The following is a 21764-nucleotide window of genomic DNA, read 5'->3' on the forward strand; positions in this document are numbered from 1 at the left end:
AATAAAAATTTAAATCACTTTATAATAATAAATATAAATCACAAATAATATATGTACTGTATGAGTTATATTTCTGAGTAAAATATTATATTCGTTCGATTGGAAAATTTCATTTTCCTCTATAGACTATATACGAGGTGTGTTCAAAAAATAAGGTGACTTTATGGTTTTCTCAAAAAATATTCATTTATTCCTCAATGTTCATGTTGTCCCCTTCAAAGCAATCCCCCTTAGATATAATACACTTGTGCCAACGCTTTTTCCAATCATTGAAGCACTTCTGATAATCATTTTGTGGTATAGCCTTGAGTTCTTTCAGCGATGCAGTTTTTATCTCCTCAATCGTTGAAAATCGATGTCCTTTCATGGGTCTCTTCAGTTTTGGGAAAAGAACAAAGTCACTGGGGGCCAAATACGGTGAATGTGGATGCTGATTCATGAATGTGGTGCTGTTTTTGGTCAGAAAATCTTTCACAAGAACGATGAATAAGCAGGTGCATTATCGTGATGCAAAAGCCACAAATTGTTTTTCCAAAGTTCCGAACGTTTTTTACGTATCGCCTCTCGCAAATGGTGTATAACTTGAAGGTAATACTCCTTATTGATCGTACGAACTTGTGGTAAGAATTCCTGATGCACTACGCCATGGTAATCAAAGAAGACAGTGAGCAAAACCTTCACATTTGACTGAACTTGACGTGCTTCTTTCGGCCTTGGAGACTCAGGATGCTTCCACTGGAACGATTGGGCTTTAGTTTCGACGTCATAACCATGTACCCACGATTCATCCCCAGTTATAACCCTTTTGAGAAAATCAGGATCATTATTGACTTCATTCAACATCTCCTGAGCGATGGTCATGCGATGGATCTTTTGATCAAAATTAAGCAGTTTTGGAACCAATTTCGCTGACACACGTCTCATGCCCAAAACGTCCGAAAAGATAACATGGCATGAGCCAACCGATATGCCAACATCTTCAGCAACTTCTTTGATGGTAATTCGGCGATTTTTCAACACCATTTGTTCCACTGCTTAAACGTTTTCATCTGTTGTTGACGTGCTGGGACGTCCAGGGCGAGGTTCGTCTTCGACATCCTCTCGGCCTTCTTGGAACTGCTTGTACCACTTACACACATTTTCCTTACTCAGAGTAGACTCACCGTATGCAACTGTCAACATTTCAAGAGTTTTAGAGAACTGGATTCCATTTATCACACAAAATTTAATGCAAACTCTTTGCTCCATTTTTTTCGAAAGAAGAAAATCGCCGAGCACACCAAACCCTTCTAACCTTTTACGCGTCTGCCAGAAAAACAACACGAGCTATATAGTCAAAACTGTGAACATATGAGCGTGACGAGTGTACCAACACAACAAAACAAAAATTTAAAACTTGAATGTAAATAGCCCGCGAAAATTGAAAATCACCTTACTTTTTGAACACACCTCGTATGTCTTTAAAGGAAAAAAAGTATTTTCTTCGTTCAAAATGTGAAAACATATTTTGTGAAAAATTGTCATTAAAAATACTAAATTTGTTTTTAAAAAGCTTGTTTAAATGCACCGCTAGGTGCATACAGAAGTGTTAGTGACTGATGTTTAGTAAAAGAAAAATTATAATAATGATATTTTTGGAACAAGTGAAAGGATAATTGCAATACATAAAATAAAACACTTGTTTTGCCTTTTACCGCAATAGTTTTTTTGTGTTAGAGAGATGTTTTAAAATTATTTTTAATACAAATAAATGTTTATAATAAATGCTTAATATTGCCATTCACTGACGAATTTTAGATCTTCCAAATGACCAACTAAAATTTATTTTTTCAAATAAAATCGTAAAAAGCGTGGCATCTGCTGTATTTTCCTTATTTGAATGCATTTTTCATACTAATTTCGTCTGTGGATTATATAAGATTATGTAAAGTTAAACTGTTAAAAATGTTTTGAATTCTACAATACTTTTACAAGACTTCTGCAATACAAGCGTAAGGTAAAATTGCAAACATTGTATTGGAATGAGGAAAATTTAAATATTTATAATTTATTGATTTTTAAATCTTTATTTATTTTTATTATATTAAATAATTTTATTAATTTATTCCTTTATATTTTTAATTCTACTAGACATATAGTTTTCCATCATTAGTTATAGTTCCATCATTGCAATACATGGAATTCACGGAATTCACACAATTCGTAGAAATGAAGGAAATCATAAAATTGATGGAATTTGCGAAATTTAAGGATTTCACGGTATTCAAGGAATTTACGAAATTCATAAAATTCACCAAATTTACGGAAATCGCAGAATTCATGGAATTTAAGGGATTTATGGATATAATGAAATTGATATAAAAATATGATATGAAATTGAATTAAAGAAATTCATAGAGTTCAAGAAATTTGTCGAATTCAAGGAATTCGTTGCATTCGAAGAATTCGTTGAAATGACATAATTCACGGAATTCATGAAAACCACGAAATTCATGGATTTCGCAGATTTATACAATGAATGGAATTCACGAAAATGATGGAATTCACATAAAAGATTGAATTCACGGTATATAGGAATTTCAAGCAATTCGCGGAATTGACTATAATCGCGGAATTTATGGGAATAAAGAATTCACGGAATTCGAGGAATGAAGGGAATTTGCAGAATTCAGGGAAATAAAGGAATTCACGAAATTCGTGGAATTCCATTAATTCTATATATTTCGTGAATTCCGTAATTTCATTGAATTTCATTAACTCATTGAATTGGATGATTTCCTTGAGTTTCGTGAATTCCAGGAATTCCACGATTTCCTTGAATTTCATGAATTAGTTGAATACTGTCACTCGATTAAATTCTATGAATTCCATCAATTTCATTAATTCCATGAATAACACGAATTCCATTAATTCCTCGAATTCCATGAATTCTGCGAATTCTATGAATTCCGTGAATCCCATAAATTCCGTGAATTCGTTTAATTTGTTGAATTCCGTAAATTCAATGAATTACGTGAATTCCGTGAATTGCTTAAATTCCGGTAATTCTTTGAATCTCCTAAATTCCTTGTATTCCATGTATATCGTTGATTTCTTGAATTTCGTGAATGCCTAGAATTTTATAAATTCCCTGAATTCCGCTAATTCCATGAAATCCATGAATTCCGGTCGTTATATGTATTCTGCAAATTCTCTGAATTCCAAAATTTCCTTGAATTCCATAAATACGCGCGATATATACAATATATGAACAAAAGTTTAGGCTCCGTCTGAAAACTTTTTTTTAGCCAGGAACACTTTTTTTTATTTTTCGCTTCAACAGGTGTCGAGATATCCTGCCGCAAGTATGATACAGAAGTGTTGCGGGCTACTGGACTTGTATTATCAAATTATAATACAGTAAAGACCCGTTTATTGCAAGGCCTCTGAAATGAATGGGTCCCGTTTATCGCAGAATAAGGAGAAATTTCACTGGCTCCCACCACTTTATTAGAAGGTAAGTGCCTTTCAATGAGAACAGCTGATTGGTCCGCTCACTAGCGATGTGAGCTTGCAGTTGTTTCCACGCGCGCATGCTAGATAACGTCGAAATACGTACTGCAATCTTCAGTTTAAAATCAACCCAGTCCCGCCTTTGCAGCTATTGGTTTACCGAGAGATGTGAAAGTAAAGAGTGGGGGTAAGGTATCACGCGATAAACGGGTCCCGAATCTGACAATAGACGAGTCCTGCTATGAACGGGTCCTGCAATAAACGGGTCTTTACTGTACATGTAAGGTACAATACCAATGCCATTTAGTGGAAGTTTCCAACAGACATTTTTCACAGTGTAGGTAAAATTTGTGAAATCTTGGGCTGAACTCATCCCGAAAAATGACAATACCCGACAGAAAGTAAAACTGCCGAAAATATTCATTACCAAAATTGTAAATGCTTGAATTTAAATTCTGAAAAAATTTCATTTTAGTGAGAGAGATTGGAATATAGGAAAATGCTAAGTTTTTAAATTTTAGATACATTGCACTTTCTTCTTTCTGAAAGGACATCTTTGATACAGCTAGAGTCTAATCCATTAAACTCTTAAAAATAATTTTGTATCTGAGTGTGTAAATAATAAAAGCTTTTTCTAAAATTCCTTTTTGAATTTAATTTTTAATATAAATAAGACAACCAAGACGTATTAAAATCTTTAATATAGTATAAATAAATAAAAAGATCAAGGTAATAAATTTTATATTTAAAAACACTCTAGGAAATACTGTTTAACTTTTCTAGAAAAAAATACTGTTTATTGATAATTCTTAGAACCTTATCATAAGAAAGCTGTAAAATTTTCCATTCGTTTTTTTTTAGTTTTCTAGAAGTAAAAGTATTACGAGATATTTCATAGTACATTATCATAAAAATGATATACAATTTTTCAGTACATGTTCATCATTAATTCCAATCGATAAATGTCTAGAACAAAAAAATTATCTCCTTTGCGAAGCATTGAAAGCAATTTTGTTTAAAATATATCTATTAGAAGTCTTGGTGATAAAAATGAAAAGTAGTCTAATTGACATCTTTAATATTTGATTACAATAAGAACACTATAATTAATAACTTCTTCATTCACGAATTATTAATGTTGATATTGCTGCCACTGAAATCATAAATATAACAGTTATAGAAATGTAGAAAAATGTTGTAATTATCAATTTATTTCAAAATCCGATAACTTAAGAATATTCTTATAATTATTCAACTTTAAGTTCAGAAAATATGAGTTGCCAAAATCTTGAAAGATAAAATTATGTAAAATGAATAAAAAATACTGACCTGCAAGTTGTAGAGTTACTACCGTAATAAGATAAAAACAGTGATTATCGATGAGGTAACTACAAATAGTATTCCCAAATACGCCTCCTATACGAGATACAAAGGATGTTAATGTAACTCCGGATGACCTAAAATAATTAATCAAAATATAATTAATAAAATAATTCTAAATAAATGAAGATAATCGTATTATTTTATGCACCTGAGATTTGTAGGGAAAATTGTGACGAAGAATGCAAATGAGCCGGTTATGCAAACTGATAGCAGTGAAAAGTAGAGGCACAGAAGAATTAAATTTTGCATTGAAGAATTAACAAAGTAAACTCCAAGAATCAAAGCTGAGGATACGATAGAATAAGAGGCTGCAAAGAAATTTAAAAAAGAAATTGTACTTACTGCCTACAAAGTAGATTTAATGTTTTATTTTCATTTTCTCTAAATCTTGGAATTTTAGTTTCACTAAAGTAATCATTTCTTAATATAATTATTAATAGTAATTCTTGAAAAAATAAATTATTACCTATGAAAAATTTAAATCCCAAACGATTGACAAAAAATGTAATGGGGAGAACAGCCGGAGCACAGGCTGCAGACATATATAAATTATTAATAAAAACGCTATGGTCAATTGCTCTATCACAGCCATACGCATCTTGCTGATCCTGAAAAAAATTCACAAACAAATAATTTTATTTAATCAAAGAGAGTATTTTCAGAACTAAATTATTTTTTAAATTATTAAATTATTAAAAATAATTGTACCCTGATTGAATCTGAAGAATGGATTCCACATGAAATTGTGCAAATATTTGAGGAACTTCCGTTTTGATTTTGTAAATTAAAATCAGCAAATCGCTGAAAAATCTCCGGCAACCAAATAAATAATGCGTAATATGATGAGCTTAAAAAAAATGCAACAACACAAGCAAAAAATGTATTTTTCAAGAGTGGCGGCTTAAAGACTGTTCCAATGTGTTTTAATTCCTTCAATATTTTTGTTCCTAAATACGATTTTTCATTATTTTTTGCAACTGAATATTTATTACTAGCTTTATCCACCATTTCGATCATCGAACAATCACCACTGTTTAGCAATTTTTCCTAAAAAAATTTTTTATTTATAAACAAGTTATAAGATATAATTTCTTGGTGCTTATAAATTTTCCTTACTATGTATTCTTTCCCTGGTCTTCCCACATTTTGCTCATACATGTTAGTAAGAACCTGGAGTAATTGTTCACTTGATCCCATTTCTGCCAAATACTTAGGTGTTTCAGGAAAAAAAATGAAGCAGAAACCAATGAGAAAAGGAGGTAAAGAGCAAATTATAACGTACAAATTCCAGGAACGAAAGAAAAAAAAGTCGTGTCTGTACTCAAAATTCAGAGGAATAATAGCCAAACCTAAAGCTGAGTTTTATAAATTATTTTATGAAGGAATATACAAATATTTTGGTTATTTAGTATGAACTTTTTTATATGTACCAGAGGCAATAGCATGCCCTGAAATCCAAAAAAATTCCATAAATGCTAAAAGAGAATTTCTTTGCTTCGATGGAATGCATTCACTCATGTAGGTTATCACAGTAAACATTTGTCCAGTGGCTCTAAAAAGTGTGAGCTTAATTAATGTTTCTTCTTATTCTCCTGTATTCTTCTAATATTACTTAAATTTTTTAACGAAATTTGGAAATGTTTAATTTCTAACGATTATTACTTCTGGTAGATTCCAATTAGAAAAGATATAACTTAAAATTTTTATAGTTAAATCATCTTTAGAACTTAAATCATTCCTATTTAAAACTTTCGAATGTTGTAGTATCAAATTCCAGCCTTCAAAATGAGAAGATTTTACAATTAGGCATCGAAAATCGTTTTATTTTTTATTGTCAATATTCCAAAATATCCAACATTTTAAACTCAACTTTTAAAAAATCCAAAGCTAAAAATTGTGGAATTTCAAAAATTATAATTATATAGAGCAATCTTGTTTAGTAGAATATTTATTAAAATGAAACATTTAAAAATGAAAACTTTTAATAATGGACAATAATTTTAAATGTAATCTTAAAAATTAAATGATATGAAATTATAAAGGCCGTTTAAAATAAAAACAATTATAAATAAACAGCACCAAATTTATAACTTAGTAAATAAATAATTTCTTAAATTTTAAATCCATTAGAATTTTAGACTTCTTAAATTTCATATTGAACGCTAAATTAAAAATTTTTTCCTTTTCTCAGTTATAATTTTGAATTAAAAATTTCAGAGTTCAATTTTGAAACGTGTCATTAACAAATTAAATATTTTTCTTCGCGACTAAAAATTTTGCAGTTTTAAATGAAGTTTAGGTTCGTTTAATTTTTCAACGTTCCATAGTACAAATTTTTTCATTTTTAATATTTCCCATTTAAAATTATTATTTATTTTTATAATACTTAGTTATTCGGATTCGTTTAAATTAGCAATGTCCCGTTAGGCGTCCTGCATAAATTATGTGAAGTATGGGGGGGGGGCGTCAAAACCATTTCTTCAATAAGATATTTTGTTGAAAATTAAACAATAATTGTGTTAAAAAGTCATCCTTTTTTATTGACAATTTCACTTGTTAGTTGAAAACTTAACTATTTTGTTAAATATTCGTCCTTTTGATTTTAAAATTCATTTAGTTTGGTAGAAATTTCACCTTCTTCAATTTAAAATGCAACTACTGGTTCAAAAACTAATCTGTTTCAGTTTGAATAGACTTTCTTTTATGAATTTTTTTGGTAGAAAATTAACAGTTTTGTATTAAATTCGTATCTTTAGCTAGAAAATTCAAATATCGGGTATAAAATGAAAATTCAAATGTTTTGTTAAAAAATTTATCTTCGCGCGTAAAAATTTGAGAATCCGCTAGAAAAATCTACTATTTGTTACAAACTTATGTAATATTTCAAAAATATTTTTTTTTAGAAAATGAATCTTTTTGATTGAAAATTGAACACTTTTCATGGAATTTTTTTCTTTAGGGGCTGAAAAATGTTTTTTATTATAAATTTCAACTCTTGTTAAAAATTGTGTTTTTTTTATTTTTTTATTAAAAAATTAATTTCTTTTGGCAGAAATTTTATCTTTTTCGTTACTAATACAACGTTTTTGTTGAAAATTCGCCTTTTTAGGACCAATTGAATTGTTTTTAAATAAAAATGAAATAATTTTCTTGATTTTCGTTTTAGTTAAATGAAAACAACAAACTACTCTCTTCGCTCCACTGGGAATTTGAGAAATAAACGCTATCCTTAGCAACTAGCCAGGTGTTACGCGTCTGATACGAGGCAATTTAAAGGAATCTCTTTTATCATTAGAGATGCTTACCATCAATCAGTGTAGATATCTTTTCACACAAAGTTAAAATAGAAATAAGCCTATCGATCAAATTAACTCTTCAAATAACAGAAAAAAATTAACGGCTTTTCATACAAGGTCAAAAATAAATTGAAAATTTTTTTAAATTAAAGAGTTAATATGATCAGTAGGCTGATTCCTATTTTTACATTGTATGAAAAAGATATCTACGCTGATTTATAGTAACCATCTCTAATGAAAATACAGATTCCTTTAAATATATTTTTTGTTGAATTCACGATAAAAAAATTACTTGGCAATATTACGCAAGATGTTTAGTCATTCCGATTCAAAATTAAATTTTATTTTGAAAGTTTGTTTAGAACAGTTTAGTTTTAAAGGGTTATAGTTGATACAATTTAATTTAGTTTTGTATTAAAGTTTTATTATTATTATTTAAGTTTCGTACGCTCTTAATTCAAAATGGGTGGGTTGACTGCTAGTTATTTCACAATAATACTATTAACTATTAAAACCATCATTACAAACTTACGCAATACCAGAGATTAATTTTAAGACCATTATACCCCAGTAGTTAGGCACAATTGACTGAAATAAATCAGAGTGTCCCTGAAGAAATAATGTCACTATTAGGATCCACCTACGACCCTTTAAATCTGATAAAAATCCGCAAATAAATGGACTTAGGCATGCACCTGAATTTATTTAATTTCTGTTAATTTTCCTCGTGTTTTATATTTGTTAAAAACAAAAAATAAAAAATTACTACCAGCCAGATATGCAGTGCCGAATCGTCCTTTTTCAACTGTATTCATTCTAAAGTCACAGGCAGCTGCCGGAAGAATAAATCCAGTAACTCCATTAGCCACAGCGGCGTTTAAATAAATTAAATAAGATATTATCGTTACTTTTATGTTGAATTTCCCAAATCCTATTTAAAATTACAAAAATTATATTTTGTGGAAACATCTTTCGAAATTTTGGTCTACTTATTATATGATTTAAAAAAAAACCTCATCAAAAACGATTATTGAACATTACCTTTTTAGATATAATAAATATAATTGTTTTTTTTTGTAATAAAAAAATTTAAAAAGTGATTATTAATGACAATGTACTATTTTTATAAAGAATTACCTGTTTCGTCGATTGCTTTTTCAACTACGGGTTCTTCAGTCCTGCTGTCTAAATTACAAGAGAAAGATTTGTGTGTTTTCCTCAATCCCATATTTCTTTAGTTTAGTATAATTTTTCACTAAATACTAATCAGAAATAGAATAAATTCTAATAATTTGATTATTCGAAGAGATAAAAAAATTTAAAAAAATTATTCCAATAAAAAATATTTTTAAAAAACGATATAAATGATATAATTTAATGAAATTTAAAAGTTCTTTTTGTGACGCTTCATCTTAGTAATCTTTCTTTTTAATTTAGCGTATTTTAAAAAATTTGTATTATACTCACTCATTTTTCTCTGATCATCAAAGAATTTTCATTCCAGTTGAAAGAGTATAAATCTTTTAATTAATTTACTACCTTATATATTGCTTACAGTCGCATATCAGAAGAACGGTGAAGAGGTATTTAAGATAACGAAAAAACATTATGGATTTTTTGCATGTTTGTATAAAAAATTACGTATGTTCTGGGCTAATACTGATAAGATCATCCTCGCCTAAAACACTCACCTAACTTTTGAATGTGAACGCCACAGATAAGAAAATGAATCTGGAGAAATTATTTTTTTCATATTTGTGTAAAATATCATAAAATCTCATGTTACGCTACTTGAAAAAAAACTTGCTTAAATACATCACAAATATTTTGGATTTCGTATTCACATTGCATTGAAAAAAACAAAATTTTCTGAATGATCACTGTTCTTTCAGTAATGATAGAATTTTTTATACTTTCTCATATTCTAGATGAATTCTGGATAATAAATTATGTAGACATATTTTTTTATTACAGGCTTTAGAATATTTTGAATGATTCAAGCTAAGTCAAGAAAATTAATTTTAATTTATTTATTGGTTACATTTTCTTATTTAATTTAAAATATATCTATTAAAAGTATTTTGAATTTACTTTCAATAAAAACTTTGTTTAATGAATTGTTGAATTAAAAATTGTTTATTTTGAAAAGGCGAGCCTTCTACAAAAGAGCTCAATCGCAAACCAAATAATTGAATTTTTAACCAGAACGATGAATTTCCAACAAAGACTATTAATTTTCTTCTAAAAAAGATGAATTCTCGTCAAAATGTAACCAGCTTAAACCAAATATTTGAATTTTCTACCGAAAAAATACCATTTTTTAACAGAATATATTACAGTGAACCCTAGAGATAGGGCCCCCTGATATAGTTCTTCCGAGAATTGTTAGCCATCCAATGGGCCTAGTCTCAAAGTTTCACTGTAATTTGATACAGATGTTAGCTTTTCCAACCCGGATAATCAGTTTCCTACCAAAAAGATGAATTTTTAACAAATTAAATAATTTTTTAAACAAAAAGTTGAATTATGAAACAAAAAAACTTCAATTTTTAACACAAATGGAACACTTACATTTTCATTTGAATAAATTAATTTTCGATAGAGAAAAAACAAATTCTCTACAAAATAGTTGAATTTTCTAAGGAATTGTTCAATTTTTAATTCGAAAACAGCATTTTTCGACAAAAAAATATAAATTGACAAGAAAAAAGTGTAATTTGCGAATCCGAATTTTGAACAAAGTAGTTCACTTTACATCAAAAAGAAGAATTTTTAACTTAAATTCCGAATATCGAGCTGAAAAAATGAATTTTTAAAAAATTCGTTCAACTTTCGATCATATTGTTGAATTTTTGTGTCAAAAATATGAGTTTTCTACGAAACAGATGAAGTTTTAACTTGAATTTGATATTGAATAATAAAACCCAATTTAAAGTGATTTTAAAGATCCGACTTTTAATTATATGTTTTCAGATAATAAACAACAAAGTTGACGTTGGCAATTTTTGTATACAAGATCCTATATTTTTGTAACAACTTATATTGTTTTAAAAGTTCATAAAACTGGTAGACACTCCTTAAAAATAATAATCAGCAGATTACAACAGTTAAACAAATTGGTTTATTTTCATATTAACAAATTAATGAGTGAAAGCGCTACTTCAAGTTCAAAAATATTTGAATATTTTATTTAAAAATTTTTTGTTGAGGATATTAAAAACATTGATTAGTTGACTTTTTTAAAATCCAAAGTAATTGTTAATATTGTATGATAAATGAATTCATATCTTACATTAGCCATTTCGCGTTATAAAAAATTTCCTCATTTCAAAAAATGTATTAACAATTTTTCAACAATTTTTCAACAATTTTTCAACAATAAATAAAAAGTTCAATTTTTTTTAACCTAATAAAAATAGTCCATTTTGTAAATGAATTTGATAAGCTTTTTATTAAAAAACTTTAGTAGGTAACATGATTGATCATTTTATTAAACAAATTTGATAAACAAATACTGATTTTTGTCCATTTGCAACGAGCAAATTTCGTTTTCTCAACGGGATTAACTCTGAATAACTTGGCCATATACTTTTCATATATTTTTTATCAATGAGTCGTAATTGTTTTTTTTTTATAAAAAAATGTTGGTCCATGGTCTATGGTAGCTTTAACTAAAGTGTTTTGGCTTTTTGATGTAGTGGTCCTTCAATCTTTATTCACTACTATTTTTATTGTTAAATTCATTTAAATTAATAACAAATGTTGTCAAAATTGGTTTATTGTATCATTCTGAGAGGCGAACTAAGGTATCAAAAATTTTATTATATTTTGTGACATTATTATAACTTGCGACCTCGTACAACTTCTATCACTTTAAACCTGGAATAGAATACCACAACATGGCCTCCCTTAGGCTCTAAAATTCAAATTTTTGTATTTTTGATAAGGGCAACTGATGAGTGGTTGAAACGTCATATTGTATTCTGAGGGATCTCTCAGAATGATACAATAAACAAATTCTGACCAGTAATCTACAAAGAAAAAATACATCTCATTCTCTGATAAACAATTATTTTTCGTTAATGAAGTATCATCGTGAAAGGATTTTCCCAAATGATATAACATTGATTCGGTTGTAAAAACCAACTGCTGGCCTAAAATTTACGGAAATCTGTATTTCCTTATCAAATTTATAGAAAAAATATTGTCTTTACAAAGTCTTCTAATAAATAAGGTCCTTTCTGAATTAATGCCATACGATTTCGTAACAAGAAACCACATCTATTTATTTACAAGTAGCCAGGTTGTTAATCCGCTTATAAAATTGTTAATAAAATAAACAATAACAAAAATTATTATTGGTTGATAGATTATCCAAAGGAAAGTAGTTTCCCAAGTTATTTAAATTTGTTTAAGCCAAGTCTTTTTAACGCAAAATGGTTTAGATATACATTATTTGACTAAATTTATTTATAGCATTAAGAATTACTTCGAATTAAAAAAAATGGTAACTAAAATTTGTTTCTGCATATATCCTAAACAAAAAAATTCTCTAAGGATTTTTAATCTTGTAGTAGCACTTTCACCCATTAATTTATTAATATTAAAAAAACAACATTTTTTAAAACATTTTCTAGCCAGCTCGATATAAGCAGTTGCAAAAAAACAGGGTCCTTGCAAAAAAGGGTTCCACCCTTGTGTGCTCATCTAACGGGTATTCCCATCTCTTTTTGAATTATTTAACAATTATGCAATTAAATTTGCTTGTCGTTTATTCCCATAAATAAATATCAAAAGTGAGTACCAAAGGAACGGTTTCATTTCAACCCGACGTACACTATTGCACGTCGGTTTGCCACACACAGAATATGTAAGGAATAATCAATAATTATTCAATATCTGATCAAATATTAATATTTTTATTATTGCTCAACACATTTCACGTGCATGAATTAAATAACTTGATAAGAAATTTGCGCTGCATACATGTGATAAAAAAGTTCCCTTTTTTTACACATTAAAACAATTTTATTCAAAATATATCTATTGAACGTCTTTTTGAAAAAAAATATAAATGTTTTATCTTGATATTTAATTTGTTTGAGTTATTAGCACTATATTAAATAATTTATTTTTCACGAATTATCAAGGTTGATATTGCTGCCACTGAAATCATAAATATTTTGCGATCATGGAAATATAGATAAATGTTTAAATTATCAAATGACTTTAAGATGTAATGATAATTTAAGAATAATTTCATAATTATTCAATGTTTAGTTCATAAAATATCAGTTCCCAAAGACTTTAAAGAATTGAATTATTTTAACTTATTATAATTATTAACATTATAATATGTGTACTACATAATATAATTATGCCATTAAAAATTAGTTTATTGTTAGTTCTCGAGCTTCGCGCTCGATAATATATTTATTTCGCGCTTCGCGCTCGATAATGTATTTGCCTCGCACTACGCGTTCGATCTTTGTGCACAGATTTTTTTAAACTAAAGGTGAAAGCATCGACAACAGTAATTTAGTGATTGTGAATTTTCTTTTGTTAAACCTCCTTCGGCTTTAACGAACACATTCTCATCAAAAATATCATGCTTCGCACTCGAGTTTATCCCTGAAATTGTATATCATTCCCATTAATGTATATTATGATAATCCATATCTTGCATTGGTAAAATGCTGTTATTAAACATTTTATTGCAACTTTTATCGTTTTTTCATAAACTGAATTTGCTCATTTCCAAACTTTTTTTATAATTTAAACTTTACACATACGGTCTACTGATCTTTTTTAAAATATGATTGTATATTGCAAAAACTTTTCTTTTCAACACACTTTCACTAATTAATCATCAATGGCAGTGCGATACGGTCACATTAAATTTTGATTTTCTCGAAATTTTTTGAATTTTAATGTTTTTCATTACTTTTAAAATTTTTTTATTACTTTTTTTAATTACTTTTTAATAAAAACATTTTTTTATAATAAATTAATTAACACGTATTTTATAGATGAGAATTTTTCCATTTTTAACGGCGAAAAATACCGTGCATTTGTTTTTTGACCTCAGAAAAATGTCTCTATCAATTTTAATGTTTAATTATTATTTTTTCACGTAATAACAATTTAAAATTCTGAAATTTCAGAATCAATTTCTAGTCATTCGCATTTTAATCCAATTTCCATAACTATAATCTGAAATTATCATATTTTAACCGCTTTGAAATCGTAGTATTTTCGAATTTTTTGTTCTGAAATTCTTATCTATCAAGATTCTTCAATTTGACAGAAATTGCTTTTAATTTTAAACACATGGAATTACAAATGATACAATTTAATGTCCTTTTAAGTAAAATTGTCAGATTTTCACATTTTTATTCTGAAGTGTTCTGAATTTCAGAAATTCTTATATATAAATTTTTTAAACTTATTTTATTAATATTTATGTAAAATATCATAAGATCTCTTGAAATGTCTAAATTCTCACTCCTTACAAAAAACTTACATAAATAATTTACAATTAATGTACCCTAGGTCACTGAAAGTCCATTTCGTATTCACATGCCTTCATTGACAAGATGTCAAGTTATAAATTTGTTTATGATAAAATTGCTTACAAAATTATCAATGATTGTTTGCTGATTAAGTATCATAAGGGAAGGATTTCTCGAAGTAAATTAAAATTAATTCCGCTGAAAAGCCGTAATCTGCCGTTTAAAAATGTATTCACCGAGAAAAATGGAAAAATAATTGTTATGAATAGTGCTGTATTACATTACAGATTATTATGGTACTACTGACTATTACTTGAGTACAGGTACCCTTTCTAAACTGTTAAGTTGTGATTACTAGATCACATCATTATTATATCCATAAATATCTGTTTAATAGACTAATAAAATTGAATGTGGTACATATCTTACTTTTATTCATTTCAATAATGTACCTTTTGTAAAAGGCACCTTATTTAGTAAATCCTCGTTAAAATATATTACTACGTATAGTTATGATTAGAGTCGAAATAAGATGCGTCGTGCAATGCAAAATATTCGAGATACTCAGAGACACGTGTACAAGCAAATAGCGTTGAGTCCGCGATCCTTCTGGGACTCGGTACCAGATAGCTACTAGCAAATACCACGCAAGCGCAATAGCGCTACATTACCGCCGACAGTTCGCGAATTCGCGCCATTTGAAATTGCACATGGAAGCATCGTATTTTTTCCATTCGTGTGATTTATATTTTATATTATAATCAAATTCCAACCTAAAATCTTTAATCTTCAACTTATACTAAAAGCCACTTTCATAACTTTTATAACTGTTACAGTGCGGTACTTCGAGAGCAAGTTTTCATTATGTTTTAAAATTCAAAAATAAATTTTCAGTCGTTCTTTAACAATGATTTTCAAAACCTCTGGAATTTGAAGCGGCAAATTCTTGAATAATTTACTCAGAAGTGGTTAACTTTTTCTCGTCAAACTCATTTCCCCCCAATTAAGCAACTTAATATACAGGGTGGACACGCTGGGGCTTACATACATAACGAATCAAATGCTACACGAATTGCACAGTAGCAGGGAAGAAGCCATTATACAGGGGTATTTTCATATTTCGCGCCTTTAAAGTTGCATTCGGATCGGCTATTCGGTCAAGTCCGTACATCTTCGGATCCAGTTTATCGCGCAAGTTAAATTGCCTCAAGATATCTTTCTGATACACCTATACTATTAAATTGACTCAGAAGTAATTTTAGGGGTTGATCAAATGCCAGTTTGCAAACATATCCAGAGATAGCAATTACGAAAATACAATAATTTCAAGAAAAAGTTGGTCCAGAGAAAACATTTTCTAAAATAAAAATAATCCCTAAAAACTTTATTAATTATAATCGGGACTAGTCTAATTATTTCGAGATTTTTTTTTATACACCGATATCATTGAAATTACTTAAAATTGATTTTAGGTGCTGATAAAATGCCAATTTGGAAATCAGATCCAGATATAGCAAGTTCGAAGATAGAATAATTTAGAAAAAAAATGGAATGTGAATATCGGACTAAAATTTCTCTTCTAGATTTATTACTGGTACAATCCTATCACCAACAAATGTTTAATTTATTTTATTGGTTGATCAAACCAAATTTTGAAATGAGGTTCAGAGAAAACATTTTCTAAAATAAAAAAAAATCCCTAAAAATTGTATCAATTAAAATTCGGGCAAGTTAAATTGCTTCGAGATGTCTTTTTGATACGCCTGTACCATTCAAATGACTCAGATAATTAATTTTAGGGTGATCAATCCCCAGTCTTGGAATAAGGTCCAAAGATAACAATTTTTCAACAATATTGATTAAAATACACCAATTCTATCTGCATTTCCTGATGTGTATTTCTCCTAGGATCGATCTGTGTAAAAAACAATGGTAATCAAATTTTAAATTCAGAAATAATGTTTAACTTATTAAAATGATTAATAAGCAATGATTGTTGAATTGTTAATAAGTAATTATTATTTAAATTATTACTGCCGGCACTGTCAGTGATAAAAATACAAAACAACAAAATATTTTTTTCGTAAAGAATAATCAATCGAAAGTATAATAAACATGAAACGTGATCCAAAGATGCACGGACTTGACCGAATAGCCGATCCGAATGCAACTTTAAAGGCGCGAAGTATGAAAATACCCCTATATAATGGCTTTTCCCCTGCAATTGTGCAATTCAGGTAGCATTCGATTCGCCATGTATGTAAGCCCCAGCGTGTCCACCCTGTATAAGGAGTAAGTTGTTTCTGTCTCTTTGTGATTATAAACTTCTACGTTTTATTTTTCGGAACTAGATAATTTTGTTTAATCATAGTTTTTTTGTTTTAATTCGGAAACACTTCAGCTCAGGAGAAACTTTTCTTTTTATCTTTATAGGCTGATTTCGATTTTACGAAACTTTATTTCGCTCTCCTAAAAAATTTCGTTTTCGTTCGTTATCTAATTATGTATACGGCAAGCCTTCAAATATTGTTCCAGGAAGAAAATAAAAAAATTTTAATGAACATCGTTTACTTCACTTACCTATGTTTGCAATTGATTATAAATTCCACTATTTATTATATCGCATAATGCGCATTCTTTTAATTTTTAAAAATGTATAAATAAATACTAGCTGTTAGTAAAATTTTATAAAATTCTTATCATTTAAATATTTTAATTTTTGAGACTAATTTCTTTTAATTTCAGCTAGCCTTCGATTCAATGTTCAAATTCAACTTTAAAGTTAGGATATTAATTTCAGGATTAAGTATTTTGTATCTCAAACAATATTTTTAACTTTAATGTTCCAATAAATTATTTATATTAGCTGCTTTTGTTTTTACTGTCAGACATTTACTAAATAAGATTGGTAGAACTATAATCATTCCATTTTTAAGCCATATTAGAAAATTAAATTTAAATATTTTTTACTTATAATATATCTAAAAGCAATAAATCCGTTAAGTTTTCGAGCATTATAATTTGAACAGAAATCACAAGTTAAATGAATATTTAAATCAAACATTTCACTATTAACTTTTAATTAATTAAATGAAAATGTTTTGATGGAACATTTGTAAAATCACCTAGTCATATATAATGTGTAAAACGAAAAAATAGAAAAAAATATATTCCTCTGTTATCCCAGACTTATCAACGAAAATCTTGGCTGAGATGTTGTCAACAGAATTTAAGCGATACATTAGCGTAATCAGCTAGAGCGTCCGGTATAGGCTTAGAGGTTTTTTAGGTAGGGTGTTCGATCTCCAACGGGTGCAATTTTTTCATAGCGTTTGAGCGTTCAATTATGTTTGTAAATGACCGTACGTGCAATTACATAATTTGTCAAATAAATTGAGTGCAGTTATCATAAGTAAAAGATCTTTTTGCTACTTTATCATTATAATAATTATTATAATAGATGATTTTAATCATTTATTTCGAGATGCATTACTGGAATGTCTAACGACGATTGTACAACACCTGCCTTACACTATGAAACATATATCCGAATCTCTGTTTATTTTTCTTACATTCCTTATAATTCGATCTTCCTTTCGTTCCTCTAATCTACTTCCGACTCTACACGCGTTCTTACACTCTGTCCCCTACGGTCGAACCTTTCATTACTCTAGCGACAAGCGTGCAGTCTGAGCCATTTAATTCGTATACTTAAAAGGACCCCGCACTAAATGTATGGGAAAATGGCTTTCGGTGGATTTAGCTGAAACTTTGTAATTTTTAAGGTTATAAGTTCCGGATGAAATATCCGTAAAAAAAAATCCAAAAAAAAATGGACAGTTTTAGCGCTATGCGGTGCTAAGCGCTCAAGATCAGTGAATAAAAAGAATTACAACAGATTTTGTTACAAAAGCGATGTCAACATAGACATCACGGTTCAGATCGTGGTCTGTCATATTTTCGCCTACACAGTTGACTCATATAGCGCGCTTCTCAAAACGATTAAACGCTAAGCGCCCAAAATTTTAACTTGACTAATTCATCACTTTTTTAAAGGCAGAAATGGTATTCAAAGTAACATCAGTAACTAGTGCGTACATTCCCATAATTACATTGTACTGTTCTCAAGAGTGAGGAACGCTAAACGCTCATGATCAGTGAATAGAACGAATTACAATAGATTTAGTTACAAAAGCGATGTCAACATAGAAATCACGGTTTCAGATCGTGGTCTGTCATATTTTCGCCTACACCGTTGACTCATAGAGCGCGCTTCTAAAAACGATCAAATGCGAAGCGCCCAAGATTTTAACTTGACTTATTAATCACTTGTTTAAAGGCAGAAATGGTACCCAAAGTAACATTAGTAACTAGTGCGCACAATCCAATAATAACAGTGTACCTTTCGCAAGAGGGCCGAACGCTAAGCACCCATGATCAGCGAATAGAACCAATCCCAGTAGCTTTTTCGAAATATTAAACTATTTCTGGCTCTTGATTCGGGTTCGCTTGTTCACCTCTATTAGCAGCGTCTAGAATCCTTTGTAGCAAGGAAGTTTGCGAATACTTTACGTGATGCAGGAACCATAAAATATTTGCAATATGTGCGCAAGTGCCAAGAGTTCTGGCCCCTGACTTACATGTGCAGTAATAACCAAGAAGCGTTTCGTTATTGTCTGGTCCTATGTCATCGATCTCATTGAACGCTATCCACAGCTGGTACCTTGTCGCACTTCGGAAACGAGAAAATACTCGTACTCTGATCAAACCAGGTTCATTAAGTCGCGTATCTAGTTGAAACTTCTCATCTTCTTCTCGTTGCAGCTTGTCCTGAACGTAAGATGGGACAAGTTTTACTTGACATACGCCAATTGTTATGTCGCGTATTTCTTCCAATGTAAGGCGAGGAAATTTTGGTACTTGAAGTTCATGCAGGCCATTCCAATTTGCATTTCCGTAGCGCATATTGTCCACTTCTACGCGCGCTTGCACAATATTTGGCTCACGAGCTCTCGCTATATATTCTCTTGCAAGTTCTGCTGTAGCGCCTTGCATCTCGATAACAGGATGGTATCGATTAATTATGGCACCAGCAATACGAAAGAAGTCCCTTAGATTGTATACATGAGCCATCGGAATGGTTTTTTCGAAGAACTTGAAAATGGACTTTATTTGGCCATTTCTGGATTCCACTATCCATCTAGATTTCGTTATTAGCCGAGCTTCGTTTGCTTCTTCCATTACCAACTGACTCTGTCCTTGTTGGAGAAATGGTAGTATCTTGGACACAATTCCTAAGCGTTCTAAAAGTGGTTGGGCGTCTCTATATCCACGGTCCTCTATAAAAATATCACCAATGTCGAAAAATTCTCTCATACCTTCCACATCTCTTTCAAATTCGTTAATGAGCATTTGTGCGTCATTGTTTCGCGAGTCAGAAAAATATGTTCCTTGTATTTCAAGTATGTATCCGTCTGGAGCAACAATGAGAGCAGGTTTTACCAAGTGACGTCCTTTATGTTTGCAGAATGACTGTCGAAGTACGCGAAAGTTAATTCTCTTCTGCATGTAAGCATAAGTTCCATCAATGATAGCAATAGCTATAATAGGGAATTGCTGGTTGTGGATTATAAAGTTCATTGGCGAATGATGTCACGTGTCTTTTAATGAATTCTTCTCTAATTATCGCAATAAATCCAATGTTACCAGGCACAAATCGCTGCATTAAAGACTCTCTTACAGTAGAAATGGTCATGCTTGTAGCTTGCCGGCTCGAATAATGAAAAATCAGTTTCAGAAATTCATCAGAAAGACCTTAACGCATTTTGCAAAGGAAAGTCAGCAGATCTTTTTTCCTCACGTATCTGGCACCATGTCCTTGTAACTGCGGAATAGGATCACAAAATGCATACAATTCTCTAAATTGTTCCTTTGTTACAGGAGCAATAGCTTCAAACTCTTCATCAGTGAAACTATCCTCATTATTAAACGCCGCAGCCGCATTTGCTTCGTTACGAAATTGCTGCAAAAACAGAAGTAACTGCTGTCCCCGAATCCTATACGGTCTATTAATCGCTTGTAGTTCAGGAAGCAAGGGGGCTAAGATGAAACCCTGTTCATCCAAATGATTTAAGCATGCTCCTCTATCTCATTTAAGCATGCTCCTCTATCTCATTTCGAATCGATTGATTGCAATTGAGACATATCCTACTCTCGTCGGCGACTTTAAGTGATGGTCTTCGAAGTTGAAGGCGTCTAAAAATTACAATGTTTTGCCTATCAGGATTATTATTTCCATCAATTCGAGCCATTTGTTCTGGTTGATAGACTCTATCACACACATAGCAATTAACTCGAACTCTGAATGCCATTTTTTAAACCATAAGAGAAACAAGCTTTTATGGTCTTGAAAGGCAGAGGAATGTATTAATAAAACGAAAGAAAAATTCAGAAACAACAAAATAAAGCAAATAAACACAGGAAACTAAACACAAAAAGGGAATAAGAAATACAACACAATTAATATATGTTTAATATATATATATGTGTGTGTATGTGTGTGTGTGTGTGTATTTGTATGTGTGTGTGTTTAATATAATAATAAGTGAATGCCGAGGTTTCAACTTTTTTTAAGTCATTAGGCCTACTTTCAGTTCGTCGCTCATTCTGAAGTCGTTCGCTTTTTGCTTTAAAAAGTGACAGTTGTTCATCATGCAGCATTCACTCATTATTTCCGTCGACGATGGTATGTTTGTCTGTCATTTCTTTTGTGAAAGGCCTTTGAAAAAGTGATTTCTTAGTCAAGTTCAAATCTTCTGCGCTTAGCGTTTGCCCGTTCTGAGAAGCGCGCTATATGAGTCAACGGTGTTGACTCATATTGTCATTGGTTTGGCTCAACATGTTACTGACCACTTCTTGATGCGTGTTTCGTATACAGACATCGCTTGTGTCGCTAAAGCTACTAGGATTGGTTCTATTTGCTGATCATGGGCGCTTAGCGTTCAGTACTCTGGCGAAGGGTACATTGTTATTATCGATGTGCGTACTAGTTACTAATGTTACTTTGGATACCATTTCTGTA

The 21764-nt window shown here is 30.1% G+C and overlaps 1 protein-coding gene across 1 annotated transcript in view; it reads right to left on the reverse strand.

Moving 5' to 3' along the window:
• LOC117170842 overlaps positions 1 to 9399 on the reverse strand; it is a 9961-nt gene extending 562 nt beyond the window's left edge. Inside the window, exons 1-7 of the mRNA XM_033357885.1 lie at positions 9309 to 9399; positions 8938 to 9102; positions 8738 to 8866; positions 5992 to 6224; positions 5342 to 5483; positions 5024 to 5183; positions 4822 to 4949 (exon numbers count right to left, since the gene is read on the reverse strand). Coding sequence (XP_033213776.1) covers positions 4822 to 4949; positions 5024 to 5183; positions 5342 to 5483; positions 5992 to 6224; positions 8738 to 8866; positions 8938 to 9102; positions 9309 to 9399 — 1048 coding nt within the window. The remainder of the gene's footprint in view (positions 1 to 4821; positions 4950 to 5023; positions 5184 to 5341; positions 5484 to 5991; positions 6225 to 8737; positions 8867 to 8937; positions 9103 to 9308) is intronic.
• Positions 9400 to 21764: the final 12365 nt, after the last annotated feature.

This window comes from Belonocnema kinseyi, chromosome 4, assembly GCF_010883055.1.
Source record: "Belonocnema kinseyi isolate 2016_QV_RU_SX_M_011 chromosome 4, B_treatae_v1, whole genome shotgun sequence".
Taxonomy (NCBI): Eukaryota; Metazoa; Arthropoda; class Insecta; order Hymenoptera; family Cynipidae; genus Belonocnema; species Belonocnema kinseyi.